The sequence below is a fragment of the Malaclemys terrapin genome, chromosome 24, assembly GCF_027887155.1.
Source record: "Malaclemys terrapin pileata isolate rMalTer1 chromosome 24, rMalTer1.hap1, whole genome shotgun sequence".
NCBI classification, from domain to species: domain Eukaryota; kingdom Metazoa; phylum Chordata; order Testudines; family Emydidae; genus Malaclemys; species Malaclemys terrapin.
The window spans coordinates 7,003,561-7,025,011 of NC_071528.1; the positions used below are offsets into that span (position 1 = coordinate 7,003,561).

A 21,451-nucleotide genomic window follows, 5' to 3' on the forward strand; every position below is an offset into this window, starting at 1 on the left:
AACATTTTCATGGCAGTAAAGCAAAAATTCAAGTGAAAAATGCAGATGTACACAGTAATGACTTAGCAAAGCTGGGGACAGAGCATGAAGTCATAACAGCTCTCTCCTAATACATATATATATATACACACACACACACATATATACACACACACATATACACACGGTAAGCATTATTTCCACACTTATAAAGATATACAAACACTGATTCAAGAAATTGCCTAAATTCTGAGAGTCCCAAGAACTCATCTTGAAAGTGCAAATATTTAAAATTAATGCAGAAAAATGAAATTGATTATATTGGAGAGGCAAAGCCAGGATGGATAAATGAGATCTTTGACTGTCAGAATCCCTTCAAAACAGTTTGTTGTAAGAAACCAAAGCACAAACTCAGACTTTCATTTCCCCAGTGTTTCATTTTCTCACAAGTCACACTTTTCTTGCAATATCACACTTCACCCTGGCAAGAATGAAGCATCTAAAGTGCAGGTGAATTTTTGTAGCTGATTAACATTTATTGAACAGTCTAATTTAACAGTTATATCCCAGAGTATGTGCTCCTTTACATTTAAGTCTCTATTCACATTTGCTTAAGACTTAGTATTTTAGAGCAGCTGCAAATGACACCAATATTTTAGAGCATACATCACCATGGCAACTTACACAAAATTTAACGCATTAGTGCGACCATTGTCAGTAATTTTAAGAAAACAGGACAAGCAACCATACAACAATCAATCCAAAATTGCTAAACTAAGTGTGACTTGCATCGTGCCCTTAAGGCTGCTATGTTCTGGCAAAGCACCACAGGCAGAGAAAGGTCTGAAGTCAAGGCCCTGCACTAATCCCTAGTATCAATCAATTCTTCAGACCCCAACCCCACTGGAACTGTCACTATTGATTTGTCTTAGGGTTTTACACTGCTGCCCATCAGTGTGGTATCAAAGTGCCCTCCACATAAGATCAATACTTCATGGAGTATCTGACATTTCTCTTTTCAGGGTTGTTTGTTTTTTGGGAGGGGCAGTGAACACTGGTTAATACTGTGAACGTGGTAACAAGTGAGATGGTTTCTCAAATAAGTTGTTCCCATATCATGACTGAGAGACAGCCAAGAGCTGGAGAGGAAGAAATAAGTAGGAAGATGGGAAGAAAGAACTGAGGTCATCTATAAAACCTCATTTGTGTTTCGTCTGCTTTTATTTAAACATTATGGGTGGGGGGGGCTATAGAACTCAAGAGATTTGTTTAAAGTTAAAGTGAGCTCCCAACAATGTGGAAGCTTTGATTTGTGAGATCACATGACCTGTCATATGATTTCTGAAAAGCCTATAGCAATGGCAACCAAGAAATCATCATCGGCTCTATTTGACAGCCTTAAGAAATATTATTTGGATACTAGCCATTTGAGAGTACTACAATGCTTGGAAGCAAAACCACTCTCAAAACTGCTTCTGCTTTAAACAAAATACAGTCTCATGATGCTGGTGACAGTGTTTGCTGCCAGATAATCCAATGAAGCAGGGCTGTAAATAAACAGCAGAAATTGCCTGCATGGCCTTTGGCTTCTCTCGAAGAAGGGGGCATTTCACATGGACACACAATCATCATTAGAACAAATCGGGTTCAAGATTTAGGCTTTAAAGGACAAGGTTTTACACAAAGCAATAATCCCCTACAGTGCTTGAAACTCAAACACTGCAGTGTGACAGGGCAGGAGAAACTAAAGGTAAAATTAAGTAGTAACTGACAATGAACAGAAGTAAAACAGATCAGCATATTTTCGTTGTCCAGAGGAAATACCAGTTAACAGCCTAACCCCCACAGCGTGGACAGCACTAGGCCAAGAGCCGTCAACTAGCTAATGTAGCTCAGGGAGGTGGATTACCTATAGTGACAGAAGAACCCCTCCTGTCGCTGTAGTGTCTAAACTGAAACTCTACAGCTGTGCCATTGTAGTGCTTTAAGTATAGACATAGCTTCATTCTATCCTCTTTCTCAAATAGAACATGATTTTGAATTAGAGAACTTAGAGGTGTCTTCAGTAAGGCAGCTGCACTAAACGCTGGAAGGGTGTCGTCTTTGCTGTATTGCATACTTCGTGGTCTCTATGAAGCCAACATTTGCATGGCTGGTTACATTTAACTTTATAATACAAGCATAGCGTTGAATGTTTCAACCACTACTCAGGATTGCATCAGAAACCTTGATCACAATTCCTGGAGCACAGGCAGTGAAGCCAAGTTTTAAGAACTGTGATTTATTTCACCTACAAACTGATGTTCAGTACTTTTTTTTTTTTTTTAATAAAAGGTACAACTACATCATCACAGCTAGCATGTCAGTTTCTGTACTGACAATCAATAATGTGACTCCTGGCATGTTGCTCTAAAAATGAGCAGTTTTACTTTTACTATAACATAGATCCTATCAAATGCAGAGAAAGTGCTATTTACAAATAGATAAAGTAGTCACTAGTTGGTGTGGTAAAGTCATCATTCAAGATTTTAAACATATCAAGAAGACTATCCCAATGAAAAAGGGGTCTTAATTTTTAATCGTAATAACTACACAAACAAATCTCTCTTATTTGACCAGATCCTTTACAACTTTGGAAATGTATTGAGGAAAACTACAGTCATCATATAACACTCAGATAAAGTACACGTTGTACTTGATCTCACGCCTTTCCCATTAAAGAATCTGGCTGCAGCTTTAAATACGCTGCAAAGCATTTGTCTACACCAGCATTTCCTAACCAGTGGATCATGACCCCTAGGGAGGGTCATGAGGTGTTGAAAATTTTATTACATTCTGAAACAAAAATCTCACTCCCTTACTGTCCCACACACAACGACACTTCAAAGTCAACTATTTTCTATCAACCTCTTGAAACAGACAAGTTACATAGGCTTATCGGTGATATATTTCTTACACTTTCTCTAAGAGTAGATGCAGGGGGGGTCATGATTTTTTTTAAAACACTTCAAATACAGTGGTTGACTATCTGAAAAGATTGACTTTAAAGATACACAAGTTTTAATTATCTCACTCTACTCCAATGCAAAACAACACTGTGTGAAAATGCTAATTCCAGGTTTTCTTGCATGCCAGCAAAGTGAAATGGAGGACTGACCATTTTTTATTGGGTCTTGCAGATAACCAAACACACCTGTATTAGAACATCTCCTTAGACCTTTGAAAATAAGAAGCTAGCTTCACCATTTTGCTTTTCTGCCGTTTGTAAACACTGATGGCCTTCAACATCCACATGGAACACAAAATAACTTCTTTGAGGTCTGTCAAAAGCAAAAATCATGTTATCAAGGACTTCAGATTCATGCTGCTTCTTTGAATGGTGCCTCTACAGCTGCAGAATCAGAAGCATTACAGGTGTAACAGCCCAAAATCTAGAAACGTCTTGTGGTTGCGTGTCCTACTACATAAATGATCACCTTAATATTAATGAATTGAGGCTGAATAAACCCATCTCTCACACAGGAACACAAGTTTCACTACAAGTAGAATTCCAAATTGATTTAGACTCAGACCCATATGCAAGTATTCCTATTACAATAAAGTAGAAAGAGTGAGATGAGGTTTAGAAATGCAATGGGTCAGATGTTACAGATTCTGCCTGTACAACAACATTCTGGAATGAGAAAAATTAATAATATTTTTTAGGCTATTGCTTATAGTATGATGGCCTAAAGAGAGAATCCTATTGACTTTTTTTTGTTAGATCTACCCCAGATGGCTAATAAATTACAAAGTCCAAGTTAACAGGTACTATTCACATCGTAGACAAAAATAAATGCTGATCAGTTTCTAGTAACTGTTTTCACCTGTAGGGTTACTGGAGAGCAAGTATAGACTGTAAAATAAGATGCATTCCTAAAAACCCAGAGACCATATAAAGTGAGATTGTTGATGCCACCTGCCATTATAAAAGACAGCACATGTATTACCGTTTAAAACAGGTGTCGGAATCTGCAGTCAGACTCCAAATGGCCTAGTTTACACCAGAACTGTTTATTTGATTCCCAGGTGAAATTTCAATCAAAACAAATATTTCATTACAACTATTTTAAGATATCTTGTAAACTAGAGGCTGCCTGCAAGAAAAGTCAAGAGTTTACAGACACTCATGTTTTCCCAACTGTAGATTTGAGACAATTAGGCAGGTGAAAGATTAGTTTAGTTCCCACTTAAAGAGGCTGATTAGGAACCTTCCAAACTGCTACACACCTGTGGAACAGGCAAAACAAAATATTTGTAGAATACTAATAATTCAAGTGAGAATATGCTAGGCAAAATAATTCTTAACAAGACAATTCCAATATTAATTGAAAAGCAATATACAAATAGTGATATAAGCAGGATGGGGAGGTCACGTACTATTTAATACCTTGTATAGGCTGAGCTTATTGCACACACCAGGGATTCCTGGCAGCTGTACACTCCCCGCCTCCACGACCTCTTTGTGGTTGTGTTACATAGCTGGCAAGGGCTTCATAGGTCCCCCATTTTTCCCCATTGATGCTTAGAACATTCCCTGTGTCAAAATTGACCTGGTATGGCAGCCTAATTTATTGTGTTACATACTGAAACAGGAATGCCACTGAGTTGAGTGTAAGGACCCAAGTTCTGCCAGTAACAACACACATTTGAGGAAATTGCATGGGGAAAATGGAGGCATATTTGTCCTCCCCGCCCCATGCCACATTTTATCCAATGCCCAATTAAAAAGGTATTTCTATCCTCCAAGTATTAAAGACATTGGCTGACAGGCTATTTCATGTAGTGACTTTTCAGCTTCCCACAATATTCCAGGGCTGTTTTATACTTTTAAATTTTTGCTTGGATGCTATAAGGCTAAGGGCTTGTCTACACTGGAAGGGCTACAGCAGTGCCGCTGTAATGCTTCAGTGTAGACACTACCTATGTTGACTGGAGCAGTTTTCCTGTTGGTATAGGCAATCCACCTCCCTGAGAAGCGGTAGCTACATTGACAGAAGAACTCTTCCATTACCCTAGCGCTGTCTACACTGGGGGTTAGGTCAGTTTAACTACCTCACTCAGGGATGTGGACTTTTTACACCACTTGAGCAACACAGCAATGCCAATTAAGTTCCCAGTGTAGGCCAGTCCTAACAAACAGTGACCCTACTTCCTCAATGCATTCACATTTCGACTTTATTCTATTAATCTTATTTCTCCAAGCTTTTTAAAAAAGAGGAAAATTAGGAAAAGAGCTCTAAGATTGTGGAATACTACCCAAAGGAAAGGATTGGAAGCCCCATCTTTTAGAATTTTAGGAATAAACTGGACAAAGCACTAGAATCTGTAATCTAGATAGAGAACAATTCTTATAAAGGAATGGACAAGATCATCATCATTTTAACCCTCAGGTGCCCCAGTCATGGACCAGGACCTCACTATGCTAGGTCCTGGTCCAGAATATACAGTTCCTCCTCCAAAGAGTTTACAATTTAAGTACAAAACAAGAGAGAACAGATGGATACAGACAGGGGATTACAAGGAAACAATGAGATAATACTGGTCACAGCACACCAACATGATCTAATAGGTATCTTCCATCTCTATTTCTCTAATTCTCTTCTGAATGGAGAGGACAAAAAAAGTTATCTAAATGTCATGTAACAGCTTTCACAATATATTCTTTCCTATAAATGGCAATAGGATTTGACACCAACCTAGCTAGACAATCATCCACCTACATGAATTTCTAAAATATCCATCACATTAACCTCTACATAATCTCTCTTAAAAGACAGTAATTTGTCTAACTGAAGGATGCTCTTACTTTTCACAACGTATCATTTCATTTCTAAGTTGCCCATTGCCATATTATACGTTGAGGCCTAGATTCATATACATATTAAGAATATATTGATTGGTAATTTTTGGTAATACAAGTCTGCAAATGAACACTGTCAATACGTTTAGGATATACCATTTAAACACAGATAAGTCTCCGGTAGCTGTCAACTTGAGTGTATGGCAATTGATTTAGTGGTCAGTATTCCTATTAGACAATTCTCAAGAGTCTTAGTTGTTCCCCACTTTGCACTACAGCAGAGAGAAAAAAAACTTACAAATATATACATATGTGGCAGATGAAAGCACCTACCATTGTAGACATCTGTTTGATCAAGCCTAATTGATCTCTGGAATATTTTGCAGAAGAATATGAGTGGTTTTACAGAGTATTTTTAGATATATATTTGTTAATTCTGTATTTATTTTACAGAGTCAAAGATGTCCACATGCAGAAGCAATAAGTTTATAAATTAAGTACAGTTTACTCAAATAAGCACATTTGCTCAAAATGAACCCTTAACAGTAAAAAATGCAAAGACAAACACTGTATAAAGACACCAAGCAGAACAAGTAAAATTGGCACACCAGAAATGTCCATACTTACTACAAAAGAAAAAAACAACATAGGAAACTCATTCTGCTCAGGAAAAATAATTCAAGAAAGTGAGACTACCTCTCACAAATATCCCAATTTCTCATTGGCAACAGGTGGCTCATTTTGCTAGGTAAAACAACAATGACATCAAAAACAAAACCCATTTCAGTTCAGGCAACAGATGTAAAGGCAAAAGTTAGTTTTGCCTTCTTCGCTTCTTTCTAAAATGGTTTGGGTGAAGCATTTTAAATGGTTACAACTACCTTGTTTTTCGGGGAAGGCTATGGATGACTGAGGAATTAATAGACTATGATAGTTACCAAGCAAGTGAAACCTGATTGAATCAAAAATCACTCAGACTTTAAAGTTCTAAATGCCTTATTTAACCCAAGAGCGTAACAAAAGACCTCAGTTACAGTCACTTCAATTAAGGCCTGGGAAAGCTGAAAACCACTTTTCTGGGTCCACCAAGGAGCCCTCTACAAAAGAAGGATGACAAGACTTGACATGCCTGATATTAGAGAGGTAAAAAAAAAATTTTTTTTTAATGTTAAAGCCCTTTTTTTTTTTTTTTTCTTTTTTAACTAAACAGCTATTCACCATTTCCAGACTCAACTTTGAGGCCAACAGAAAATCAAACTGAGTATTTCCTAAATGAGCAACAATTTGTGGATGGATTTTTAAGAAAAAACATTTCACACATCAGAGTTTTCTGACTCCCTTGAACCTTCCACTGAGCATCATGGAACCAGATATATTTCTACACTTCTGTACAGTATATCAGGCTTTGGTGAAAGCATGCTTAGCCACATACAAATAAACCTTTTGTCAGGGGCAGTTGTGCTTATTAACATTGTCTAAATATCCAAAAAACAGACAAAAGATTAAAAATATATACAATTTGAAATGTAGTACTACAGTACATGCTAAGCCACTGATGTTCTAAATGAGAACGTTGAGCTCGATAATGAAAAGGAGAATGGCTCATGTCAAGTGGCTGTTCTTAATAAGTCCACTACAAATGCTTTTTTGCTGAGTTCTACAATTCAAGTCTGTAGAACAAGCAGCAGATGAGATAACTGTCCACCCGCTCAAACCAAACTTATATCCTTAACACAGCGAAGGCGTATCACTGCCAGCTATAACAAGTGAGTGACTCAATTCATTCAGGCTTATGTGTATTGTGAAAAACAAAAACGGAAGAGCTTTCTTATACAGCTATATTAACACCCACTTACTACACCTACTAACATTTTATCAAATACAAACCACACAGGATGGAAAAGTTACGTTTAACTATTAGATCAACAGTATCTAAAACTGAATGCAAAGAAAGACTTGTCTGAACAAATTAGCTTCCGCTGTCTGTGTAATGAAACAAAGAAACGTGATAAAGGGTAAAATAATAGCACTAAACTGTGTTCCATGAACTACTTCTGTAATTGACATCTTGGCCAAAGGTTAGAGACACCTAGACATTATTTTCCTGAAGCCTTTTTCACAGATATATTTAACGCGATTCTAAAATATTGCCATAACCATTTTCACAGTTCAGGGCAACTGTACCTGTGTTTTCCACTCATGGTCCACCAGTGGCAAACATTCTAGGCTCCCAGCAACTCAGCTGCCAGCCGTCTTCGCTGATGACCCATGTCTCTCTCCTTCTTGACCAGGATTTTTCCTGGCTGCACAGTTCATGAGTTCCCCAGCAAGTCAGACTGCCTAAGGAGGCCTGTTTTGCTTTCTCCTCAGAGGCTATAATCAGCATAATTGTTCCTAGTTTTAAGACAGCACACGGCCTAAGCAAGCACATTTATTCTTAAGGTGAAAGCACTACAAAGAAAACATTAACAACAATAAACGAACCTAAACGGATACTAATAAGCTTACCAGAGATCACCCCCAATTCCAACAAGGGTTCTGACAGGTGATCAGTCCAAATCCCACCAAGGGTTTTTTCCTGTGGTTGCAAGTTCATAACAGCTGTTAGCACAGAACAAGAACCCCATGAATTGTTCACTTTGAACTTTATACAGTTTGTGCCTTTGATTTTGGACAAAACTTTGAAAAATTAAGTCTTTATAAAACTGAAGGGGGTATATTTGCATACACCTCACCCTACAGATTTCCTAGGAAACCCACCTGTTTGCTCCAGAAGTTCATTCTTGCCTGGCACATAGTTTCAAATACTACTTTGTAAACTCTGGGAAGTGTTATGAGTTCCATTGGTCATGTTTCCCCCATATACAAGTTACATACAATCCCATAATACTACCTAAACTTTGCATTTATAATACAAAGGACTCAAACTATTTTAAACTTAATTCACTAAGATCTCTCAAAGGTATTGCAGGATATTGCTATATATGTCACAGCCATTTTAAACATGTCTTCTCATAAGAACATACCATTATCAGCTTCTACTAGGATGAATGATCGCTAGTGGGTTGTTAACCATATACTTCCTGTACCTTTTCCTTGTTCAAATATCTTCTTAATTATACCACTTATTTATTTATCTTCAGAATATACCTCAGTGCCATCTTTCAAAATAGATACTGTCAGCTTTTAATAAGTTAGTGAACACAGAGGCTTCTTTATAACTGGTCCCATGATTCAGTCTTTTTGATGCATGCAAATAGTTTAATACCTCCTCTGCTGCTCATTATGCCACAGAAATGCAATATGCTGCTCAAGAACATTTCTATACTAACTACTCTAAAGTAATCTAAGTACATGAAAGAGCTTCTCTAATCTGCAGTGAAGAGGAGGAGCCTTAATGAGGATTGTGGACAAGTGCCAAGCCAGGAAAGATCAGAAGCAACAGAGCCTCTCTCTCAACACAGAGCAGAGACAGCTACCATCTTTAATCTCTCCTGTGGCTGCATCAACAAGCCGTGGGGAATACAAAACAGCTCTCAAGAGCCATCACTGAAGAGCCAAACTGAGTCTACAGCCCTTCTAAAGGCTCCCTACTCCCAAACTTGGATGTGCAGAGCACATCCTTAAGAGCAGCCATGGATGCAATGTCTATCGCAGCAATACCAGCAGGAAGGTTGAGAATGCAGGAGCAGCAACGTAAGTAGACCTGCTTTGGGATTTCAAGTGACGGAGGTGTACACCAGGCAACGTGGCACCCTGGATGCAGTAATCACCCACACTGGCCCCACCAGCATCCTGCAGATCTGTGCTTAACAAATCACAAGTCTAGACGTTAGTTTTTAATGGGGAGGTTACAAAGCATGAATTAATGAAATGCCATTGAACTAAGTATTCATGGTACAGTTGACATCTTATTTCTGTTGAAAGTTTCTGGATGTTCTTCTCCTCAGCTTGCAAAATTTGTCTTACATGCTCTCCAAACTTCTTAAAATAAGCTACTAGCAAGAAGTTTGCAGAACTCTCCTCACCTGCTTGCCTAAGAACCACCTTTATTTAATCTATGAGTAAATTGATTTTGCTAGGCTGTTTTAAATACACAGGTGAGAGAGCTGCAAGATGATCCATTAGCCTGGCTGATTCAAACTTCTTACTCCCTAATAAAGCAATCATTGTTGTGTGGCCAGAGCAAGTTATGGGTACTAGCTGTGCCTCAGACAACACAAAGGTTCAACATAGAATGAAAGCAGAAACGTAATGAAGGCTAAACTCTACATTACCCTTTATAATTATAAAACACACAAAAGTCACTTGTTTCTTATTGTTGCCAGAACCCTCCCCTTTGCCAATGCCACAAAAGAGCTAAGTAGGGACACTGGCTCCACTTCTAAGGTGGAGACCAGGATTTTTGCAGACTGGCAGGTCCTTATCAAACCCTCTTTTGTGTAGCATTTCCAATTCTGGGTTAAAGTACTTGACTAGTAGTAACTCCTTTGCCTTTTGCAGGGATTCAGCAACTCTCAGCCCATTCAAGAGTAGATGGAATAATGATCTCCTTCAAAGATCTTAACACATAGGAACCGATCAAGTATCAGTGAACGTAAGTACGGTACAGATATGTCAGATGAACTGCTTATTTCCTACCGGTAATATTTTTCCAGTCAGATTTCTAGCATTCCTCAGTTTCCCTCATTTTATACCCCACCCTGTGCCCATTACTATGTATAATACAGTATTTATAATACAGTAGTTCCCAGAGGCCAAGCAGCCAAGGCCCCATTGTGCTAGATCCACAAACACAGTACAATCCCCATCCCAAAGAGCTTATCATTTAGGATGCCTCTGAACTCCCTATTGAGACTGGCATTTTTCCAGCTGAAGACAATTGTATTAAACTTTGCAACCAGTCAATACAGATCTTTATTCAGTAAGAAGGGTGGCTTTTGAGAAATGTAAATCCATTGTCTCCAAATACACATCAAGAAGGGGAGCAGGGTCACCAAAACCCACCTAATTCTTTCTGGCAATTAAACCCACCATTCAGTATGGAGTACTCCCATTAGACCATTGGGTTGATTCTAATTCAGGTCTTAAGTTTTTCCATCCAGAAACTGATTGCTCCCTTCCTCTTAAGATGGTTATGTAAAGGATTTTGTAACTTTGTACCCTGCCTCTTTCAGGAGTTACAACCCCTCAAATTACTCATTGTTGATTTATCACTTTACATTATGCATGGAAAGATGTGTTTTTCAATACTTTTTATGTTAAAAGAAGTATTCTGTGAAGGATTCATAACTCAGTTTTGCCTACTGATGAAAATTCATGCTCAGACATGAAAGATGGCTTCTGACTAGCTCTAAAGTGCAACCAAGGCCAAAGTGATCCTATTACCATATAACTGTTTTTTTCTTAAAGCTGTCAACTGAAAAAATATGAAGTCCTAATCCTGTCATTCAAGAAGTCTGTCCTATCAAAGGCAGAGCATAAGAGCAATTTTATCCACCAGTTATATGCAATCCTTCAGACATTTTGTGCAGATTTTGCCATAAATACACGAGACCACTCCAATAAACCTAAGGTACCTGAATTACAAAGACACATGGTCAGAGTGTAAAACTCCTCAGTAAGTCTCTTTACCATTTTGCCCCAGTTGCTTCACCTAACCAGGTTTTTATAATGCACCCCTCACCACAGTATCTATCACAGTACCAGATAATACTGCTCTCTCATGGGAGTGACAATATTTATAACACACTGAAGATGCAAAGTGATATGCAAGAGCTAAACAATTTCAGTGCCAAAATCCCCCTGCAAGCAGATTTCAGGTATGGAACCATGTACCTTTAACCACATCAGTCCCAGCTAGGAAAGCCCAGAGCAAACATCCAATACACTTTCACATCATATGGTGCCCAGATTCCTTGAAAAGTTTTGCCAGACACAGCAACCCACTTATTCCTTTAGTCAGCTGTGCTGCAAGTCCTCCAGAAATGGACACCTATTGTGATAACTTATTCCATATGATATAAATTCACCTAACACAAAGGATAAAATTAATTTTTACGTCTGCCCACCGCTCTCACTGCCAGCAGGATGTGTTTCCCTGGTGAATCACAAACAAGACAGAAAAAGAATGGCATGGCAGAATGAGACAGATTGTTATCTGTCTTCCCTGCTTGCATGCGTGCGTTTCCCTAAAATTTTATCCAGGTACATGGAAATGCTGCAGAGATTCACATGCCACTGCATGTATTCCTCAAAAGTAAAGATATGTGAGGGGTGGCCAACCGTGGTTCGCGAGCCACATTATTTACTCCTTCTCATAACACAAGGACTAGAGGTCACCAAATGAAATGAATAGGCAGCAGGTTTAAAACAAACAAAAGGAAGTATTTCTTCAAACAACACACAGTCAATTTGTGGAACTCCTTGCCAGAGGCTGTTATGAAGGCCAAAACCATAACAGTGTTCAAAAAAGAACTAGATACATTCCTGGAGGATCGGTCCATCAATGGCTATTAGCCAGGAGGGGCTGGGATGGTGTCCTTTGATAATGACCTGTTCTGTTCATTCCCTCTGAAGCACCCAGCATTGGCATTATTGGTCTGACCCAATATGGCCATTCTTACGGTGTTTACTAATGGAACTGAGCTACTGGTTTAATTAAATTGCACTTACGATGGCAAATGTCAGCTCCTGCAGAGGAGTGGGGAGCGGTCATATTTAAGAGCTGGAAAGATGGAAGCTTATAAGGTTTATTTCAACCAGAAAACATTGCACAATCTTGAAGAGAAAAGTGTTGCTTGGTGGAATTGCTGCATGCTGATTTTAATGTAATCCACTGTTCCCCAGAAGACAAGTATCAACACAAAATGAAAGTTAGCCAAGAAAGAAACATGCTTCATAAAGTGTAACTGAATCCACAGATAAAAGCCAGGACAACGTTTTTCATTCAATCTCAGACATTTTTATTTAACCTCCATTATACCTTCTTCCCACAGATGGAATCATGGAAACAGGACAAAGTGTACCAGACCCAGGATGTTCCACTACAAATGTAAGGTAAAGTAAAAGTTTTTACATATATTAAAAATTAAAAAATGATTCAAGGGTTAGGCAGCAGCTGGCTGGTAATAGGCGGATATTACATGCATCTTTTATTTTGGCAGAAATTAGATGAAAATATAATGTAAATGCCAAACAAAAAAGTTAATGCTGCAAAATGAAAACAGAGGGAATCTCACCTTCAAAAGCTATTAATCAATAAGCAACGTTATAACAGTAGTACTTCTACAGTATAGGGAGAGCTCAGTGGTTTGAGCACTGGCCTGCTAAACCCAGGGTTGTGAGTTCAATCCTTGAGGGGGCCATTTAGGGATCTGGGGCAAAAAACTGTCTGGGGATTGGTCCTGTGTTGGACTAGATGACCTCCTGAGGTCCCTTCCAACCCTGACATTCTATAATTCTATCTTCCTGCTCATATCAATGAGGAAGTCTACTCAGCAGCGCAGCCAGTGGGAAGAAATGCTTTTACACTTTTCCAATACATTTTTCAATTCCCCTAATTTATGCATTTATGTTACTACAGTTAAAATAAAGTAAGTGAAACCAGAATTAGATAAATTAAGCCTGCTTCAAAGTACTGTATAGAAAGCCATGAAACTAAAAGAGAAAGGATTTATAAGACTCCAGCTTTGCTAAGGGGAATAGAATAAAGCATTATTTTTTATTAAAAAACTTTTCCACAATGGACACTGAAACCATGCTTGCTACAGCCACTTTTTCCCCAGATGACTACTGAACAACTGTTTTCAAATATGGCTGTCACTGGTACAGTCCTGCTCCCAATATGGACAGGGGTTTTGTCATTAGAAATGGGATTTTCAAAGGAGATTAACTGACTTACATGCCAAACTCCCACTGAAGTTAAATAGGAGCTGGGTGCCTAACTCTTAGCCTCTTTCGAAAATCCCAGAGAAAGAAACCTCTTCATGCACACAAAGCAAGGGCCATGGGGTCACCAATTCCAGGATGCTTTGTCCAACAGATGCTTAGCTTATGTCTGCCAGCAACCCAGTAAGGAAAGTTTAACTGGTCCATTCATTTTGATTAGTAAAACCATTATGACATTACAAAACCCTGAGTGAAGACAAAAAGGCAAGAAACATCTATTTTTCCATTTTAATATTTGCTTTCCCTGTGTGTCTACACTCGTTTTTTTCCTAGCATATCCCACTAGTTCAGCTCTAGCATAGAAGAGACTCTAAGCAGGTCTTGCCAATGCAATGCTAAAGATGCTGCAGTCACCAGCAAACTTTGTATACAGTAATGCTTCCACCATTGCTACCCATGGTGGAGACAAATTGCAGATATTAATGGTGGGAAGTTGTAGGGAGGGAAATCCTAGTGTAGACAAGGCCTAAGAGTCACTGCCAGGCATCCATGATTTATAATGCTAATTGCTATCCAACAACAAACACAATAATAGACACCAGCATAAAGTGTGTGTCAATATTTGTTGACAAGTCTGTGTTAGTAAATATCTGCTCTTTTGGACAGGCCAAACCCTTTAGTTGACTTTTAGATGGTCTTGTCTCAAGGCAATCTGAAGATGTACATCCAGACTTGTCGGTGTCTCAATGACACTTCCTAAACATTATGAACAATGGAATCAATGGAGAAGAACAGAAGAGTTTTTACTGCTATTCCTAAAGTACTATTTTGATTATTACGGATTGGTACTCGAACACTGGAAAAATATAGTGCTTTCCATCACCATTTGGGAAGCTCTGGTTCAGTTCCCAGTACCTCACTCAAAACTAGCATGTGTTCAAACTGCTCTGCAATGAAATGAGGCAGGGGAAGGAAGAAAGAAAAAATATCTTACATTGTTTAACAGCAACTTCTTTCAATGAATAAGTAGCATCTTTGATGGTCTCCCTCCAGAGGGACTGTATATTGTGGAGAATCTTTAGAGAAATAACAGTCCCAGTAGGAAATATGCATTTAAATTGCTCAATGATCTGTACATATAGTTGCTGAAACTTGATCAGTTCTTATCCTACTGCATGTGTGAAGATCTAGAAAGGAAGTTATTCTATCTAGTTTTAAATGGTGAAGAGTTACACTATTCATTCTTTGACTCTCTAGATCCCTACAGAAGGACTTACTTGTCAAGTACTTATTCTAGAACTGGAAATAATATACAGTATTCAGTTCTCCTTGACAAAGATGATGGGAGTCACAAAGTAAGGCCTAGGGCCTGCATGAAGATCATAAAGGCATTGATATTTGCAGAGATCTACTGCCAAATAATATGGTGCTCAGTATCTTAATAGGCCTACCTGTGCTCTAGGAAATTTCTAATTGAAATCTCCAGAGTTATTCATCGAGTGTTTATCGAACTCAGTTTTGAGTAGAATAATAATAGCTCAAAGCATGAACTACACAAGCATGGATAAAAGGTTAATATACATATCACCATCTCCACAATAAACATTTCACATAAACACTTGTAAATAATTTATGATATGATCTAACAAAAGCTGGCTCTTTCATTAAATACTAGAAGCTGCCAGGTGCTATTTTTTGTGCGCAGAACACTGAGTCCTTGATAGTAACTACATCTTCCTATGCCACCAAAGCAATACCAAACAGTATTTAAACTACATTATGAAATTGAAAGATTCAGTAGTTTTTCGTGGTATGTGGCTCTAGTAAATACTACCTTGTACTGTGGAGCATCAGTGTGAAATATCCAAATCTAAAGCTATCTGAAAGTTAATGTCTATTGGAAACAATATTGCATTTTATCCTGAGATCAGCAGTGATAAAGAACATACAACACAAATGAATTTTACAATCTATTTGTTCTAGCAACAAAATCTACATTTGTTTCTTAATCCCTTCCATGGTCAATATTATTTTGCTCTTTGCTGTATTTTGAAGATTGTGATATGCTATCTACTAGCTTGTCCCAGTACTATCATACTAAACTCCACACTAAGTTACTAATTTTCTGCCAAAAAGATAATTATGGAAGTTGTACACATAAAAGTTTCCAACACCGAGTTTGCTTGTGCCAAGCCTCCAAGGACTTCCTGATTAACGTATACCATATGACAACAATTGATAAAAGAATTCTCATTTCTCAGATAAACCAGTTCTTGATGAGTAATTATTTACTTTCCATCAGTTTCCTGATCTAACTCATAAATAATATAGAAGAATATATCAGGTGGTGACATCCAAGTGCTTTCTACCTTAAATGAATGAATTAGGGCATCTATGGAAATGTGTTTTAGACAGAAGCTAAATGAAATTATTTTAACTAAAAAGCTTAATTACACTTGAACTCACTTTTCTTATACTCCAATCGCATCTTAGAAAATAGTCACTTATCTCTTGAAGGCAGCAGACAGGAATTTCTTTACATTACAAATCACATGATGTAAATACCAAACCAATCTCCCCTAACACTATACCCAAATACTGAACCAAGAACAAAGATTTTCCCACCTGCCAAATCTGTCTCCTCCCTTTTAATTCTCTTTCCCCACTGCTTCTGGCAGCTTCCCTGAATTGGCTCCCCCTTTTAGGCGACCCCCACCAGACTCTTCTTCCTCATTTTCATTTCTACTTGCCCTTTCCCCCCTGGACAACATCCCCTTTTCAGCAGAAAAGAAAACACCTTTTATTTTGATGGGGTGTGTGAGAAAGAGACTCAGACTCGCCCAGCCCAGAGAGGGGCAGCCGATGTGAGTCACCCCCTCCAGAACCACGCACCGGAGACAAGCCCAGCGTTTCCCACTAGATTTTTATTCTCTTGTGGGCAGCCCTGGTTTGACTGGGAGAGAGTCATCACTCCCCCCCCAAACCCTACTGAGGGGGGGCAGCCCCAGGTGAAGCGAGAGGAGGAGGAAGGCAGCTGCCACCCGCCCCCCAAACCCCACCGAGTGAAGGAAGAGGGGCTGCCACCCCTTCCCCCCAGGAGCCTAGATGGGAAAGGCCCGGGGTTAGCTCTTCTAAGGAAGCAACCTCAAGCCCTCCTCGGCTCGCTGTGGGGTGGGGGGGCTGTGGTTCAGACCCCCCCCCACACACTCTATCACCCCCCACCGGATCCTGCAGCGGGAATTTACCCCCCCCCCCGGCCCACTCCCCTCCTCATGACTCACCAGGTCCTACGCTGCCCTCCTCAGCCGCCCCAGGACCCCCCCACCCCGCCCTGCCCCCCCCAGCCCAGACCCCGCGCCCTGCTCCCCTCCCCCCCTCAGCCCCACTTCCCCGGCCCCAGCCCGCCGAGCCCCGGCCCACCTCGTCCTCCTTGTGGTTGCGGATGCCCCGCACCAGGTCCTGCAGGTTCTTGTCGAACATGCGGTCGATGCTGCCCTTCACCATCTTCAGCGCCATCGCGGCGGCGGGGCCGGGCCGGCGGGGCCTGCGCTCGAGCGGAGGGGCCGGGCCGGGGCGCTGCCGTGTGTGTCCGGGCGAGGCGGGCCGGGCCGGGCCGCTCACATCCCGCTCGGGGCCGGGCGGCGCGCGCGCCCCGGGGACGCAGGAGGCAGCGGCGGCCCCGGCGGCTGGAATCGCTTGGCTCCGCTCAGCCGAGCGCCTGAACAAAATGGCGGCCGGTCAGCTGAGGGCTCGGCCCCTCCCCTCCGGGCCGCCACACGCCACGCCCCGCCCTCACCGCCCCTAGCCCGGCCCACGCCCCGCCCCCTCACCCATATCTCCGCCGACACCCCTTCCGGCCCCGCCCACTCTCGCGAAGGCCGCGTCACTGCTCCCTCTGGCTCCGCCCCTGTGTGCCAGAGCCGCGCCTATTTCCCCTCCCCGGCCCCGCTGGGCGCTAGCCCCGCCCCCTGACCCTGACCCCGCCCCCCAGCGGTGATTCCCCGCTGCTGCCTCCACGTCACCCGGCCGAAGCTGCCAGCAGCCTTTGGGGCGGGGCTGGGGAACACCTCCCCCCCCATGCTCCCCAGCAGGGCCCCTGCACTCCGGGGCGTGGAGAGGGATCAGCCAGGTGACCCCACCCCCCAAAAGCTCACCTGCTCCGACCTAAGCACCTGCTTCCCTTCAGGCACTTGCTGAATAGGGGTGCCCTTCAGCACGTGCTTAGGTGCCTTGCTGAATCGGGACCCTTAATGCACAGTGATGCAGGGATGCTCCCCTTTCCCCACTGCCCTACCATCCTGCTGCAAGAAAAGCTGAGCCCCTTTACTCCTGGTGCTGTGACCTACACGAGGTTCCCAGCGGTATAGCGGGACCACTGCATGTGGCAAGAGGGCCATGCCTTTTGGTTGTACTGAAAAGTGCCTGGTTTCAGAGTCGCAGCCGTGTTAGTCTGTATCCGCAAAAAGAACAGGAGTCCTTGTGGCACCTTAGAGACTAACACATTTATTAGAGCATAAGCTTTCGTGGACTACAGCCCACTTCTTCGGATGCATATCCTGCCTGGTACATGGTAAGGGCTGTATGAATAAAATACTATTGTGTGAGCGTGTCATTCATAATAACAACAGCAGCATGATAACAAATGATATTGTAATCTGTTATCTTCTGTAATAATAAATACAAATGATGTGACAAAAGCTAAATAATAATTCATGACAACATAATAAATATAATCCAAATCCACTCCTGCAGATGAAGAATCCAGGTGGGGCCAAAATGCTAGTCTCCGAGAGTGTAAAAGGCACAAATGTACATGCCACTAGCGGATATGAAAGCAGCAGCAACTTCAAAGGCACAGTAGAGCATTGTTGTGGTGCTCTTATTTTATTACTATCCAGCTAGGGATCAGGACCCCATTGTACAACACACTGTGCAAATGTAACACTGACAGATGCTAGTCATCAGCAGGTGGGATCAAACCTGGGACCTTTGGAGCTTAGGGCATGAGCTAAAACCCAACTGGCTGTTAGCTCAGGCTGTAGAACAGACCTATTAATTGCTCTTTAAGTGGTCTCAGTGCCACTAGATGGGCCAGAACACCACACCCAGGAGGTGTGTGGGTGACACAAACACACAGCACTAAGTCATAAATGGCACTTCAGAGTTAAACCCCACCAAAAAGGTACACATAAAGTGGCCCCTGGAGCCACTTCGATTTTCAAAAGTGATTAGTGGCTTTGGGCAGTGCAATGTTTGGGTGCCTAAACTGGGTCACTTTCATGGAGAACGGTTTTCAGAAAATGCTGAGCCTTCACCTTCTGCAAATCAGGTGTCTGCTCCATCGGGCACCTGTGATGGGGTATATGAACCTCTCACTGGCTGAGAAGGGGTTCACTGAGCCTGAGAGGGGATGGCAGGCTCAGGGAGGAGTTCAAAGGAAGGAGTTTAGAGTCCTTGGAGGAGGGAGATCCAGGAGAGTGGGGAGTTCCGGCACTGACGAGAACCTGGCAGATGCAGAACTGTGGGAAAGCTGAAGGAGTGGAGTGAGCTCCTGCGGAGGCCCTTGAAAAAGGGGCAGGACTCCAGGGAGGCATACCTGTGCTTTGGTGTTCTGTAGAAGAGCAGAGAAATGGGAGTAGGTAAAAGGGATTAAAGGCTCAAGCCTGAGATGGGTAAAAGTTGCTTAGTTTGTATTTTGTCTGATTTGGGGTTTTGTCGAGGGACTTAAGAGAGAGTCCAGAAGAAGAAAGACTGAAGAGGCAGCCAGGCGGGGTGGAAGGGACATGGTTTCCCCAGAAGGAGGGAAACCTGACTTGGCTGGAGGGCCAAGCCATGACTATACTAGACTATTGATGTAGGGTTGCCAACACTCTACTGGCACTAAACCCAACACCCTTCCCTGCCCCCTGTCCTGCCCTCCTCTGAGCCCCTGCCCCTTCTCAGAGGCCCCTCCCTTGTTCACATCATCCCCCCTCCCTCTGTCGCTCACTCTCCCCACCCTCACTCACTTGCTCATTTTCACTGGGCTGGGGTACAGGAGGGGGTGAGGGCTCTGGCTGGGGGTGCGGGCTCTGGGGAGGAGCCAGAAATAAGGAGTTCAGAGTGCAGGAGGGGGCTCCAGGCTGGGGGTTGGGGCGCGGGGGTTCTCAGGGGTGCAGGCTCCAGGTGGCGCTTACCTCAAGCAGCTCCCAGAAGCAGCAGCATGTCCCCCCTCCGGCTCCTACGCGGAGGCGCAGCCAGGCGGCTGTGTGCTGCTCCGTCCACAAGCGCTGCCCCCGCAGCTCCCATTGGCCCACAGCCAATGGGAGCTGTGGGGGTGGCACTTGGGGTGGGGGCAGTGTGTGGAGCCCCCTGGCTACTCCTACGCGTAGGAGCCGGAGGGGGGGACATGCCACTGCTTCCCAGGAGCCCCACGGTGCAGAGGCTAGCAGGGAGCCTGCCAGCCCCGCTGCGCTGTGCCGCCAATTGGACAGTCAATGGCCAGGTCAGTGGTGCTGACTGGAGCCACCAGGATCCCTTTTCGACCGGATATTCCAGTCGAAAACCGGACACCTGGTGACCCTACACTGATGTCCTGAGGTGCAGAGCGGTGTTGCTAAAATGCCAGGCAGGTCCCACTAAGAGGGAACACTCCAGAATGATGAGTCTATGACAGCACTTAAACTCTGAGGCACCCACCATCACTAGCTGCTTTTGAAAATCTTGACCCTGCAGAGCACCATGAGGAGAGATGTATGCGGTGCAGATGTAATGCTGCTTCTCCCATTGAATGGCGTTGTGTGTTAAGCTTACTGATCAGAGTTGCTGCTAGCAATTCTCCAAAGCAGAAAATAATCTGGAACATCACCCACTGTGCATGCACATGACAAAAGCTGCAGTGCTCTCCATAGCAGGCGATGTCTCTTATAAGGCAGGTGATGCTCTGGATAAGGAGTGACAGAGTAAAGGGAAATGTGGAGGTAAGAAATACGTGATTGGGGCCCATTCTTCCATCCAGTCCTTTTCTTCCAAATATTAAAAAGGACAGGAATTTAAAATTTGTTAGTCTCTAAGGTGCCACAAGTACTCCTGTTCTTCTTTTTGAGGAATTTAAAGATGACTTTGCACAGGTAAAAATGTCCGTGTCCTCCTTAGCTTCTTTTTTCTGGATAAAGAAGGGATGAACAATTTTTTACCTTTTGCTTTTTGTTTCTACATGGTTTTGACAACGTTCAGGTCTTATTTACCCTGTTTTTGCCTGAAGGAATCTATGTACAACTGGAGCACTAACAAGATTGTGACATCAGAGGAACCATAGTGAAACTGGCTTAACTGAGAGAGGAAATGATACAGGTTGTCTGTTTGTTTACTTGTTTTGTTTTATTCAGATCACTTATAAAGTCGCCATCTCCTGTTCATTCAGTTGGGGCCTGCTCCTGCCCCCATTCAAATAAATAAAAAAATCTCACACTGACTGGCAGAGGGGCAGGATCAAACCTTTAACAACTGACTATGTAAACCCTCAGTCCCCATCTGAGATCTACAGTGAGGCTTCTGGAAAAATCAGAATTCACTTTCCTGATATTTCTAATATTAAAAAAAGATGGGGGAAACTATTTTGGATTTTAAAAGTATTTAAACATCACAAAGAAGCAAAAAAGGACAAAATCCCGATTTTTCTTTTCCTCTATAGGATTATAAAACTCTCCTCCCTTTTCAAGCTGAAGGTTTGATCAAAATATACACTGACACAAAGACATA

The 21,451-nt window shown here is 42.2% G+C and overlaps 1 protein-coding gene across 1 annotated transcript in view; it reads right to left on the reverse strand.

Moving 5' to 3' along the window:
* The window catches only part of AP3D1 (adaptor related protein complex 3 subunit delta 1), a 73,059-nt gene extending 55,655 nt beyond the window's left edge, over positions 1 to 17,404 (reverse strand). The window contains exon 1 of the mRNA XM_054013983.1: positions 17,132 to 17,404. Within this exon, the coding sequence (XP_053869958.1) occupies positions 17,132 to 17,227 (96 nt within the window). The 5' untranslated portion in view covers positions 17,228 to 17,404. The remainder of the gene's footprint in view (positions 1 to 17,131) is intronic.
* Positions 17,405 to 21,451: the final 4,047 nt, after the last annotated feature.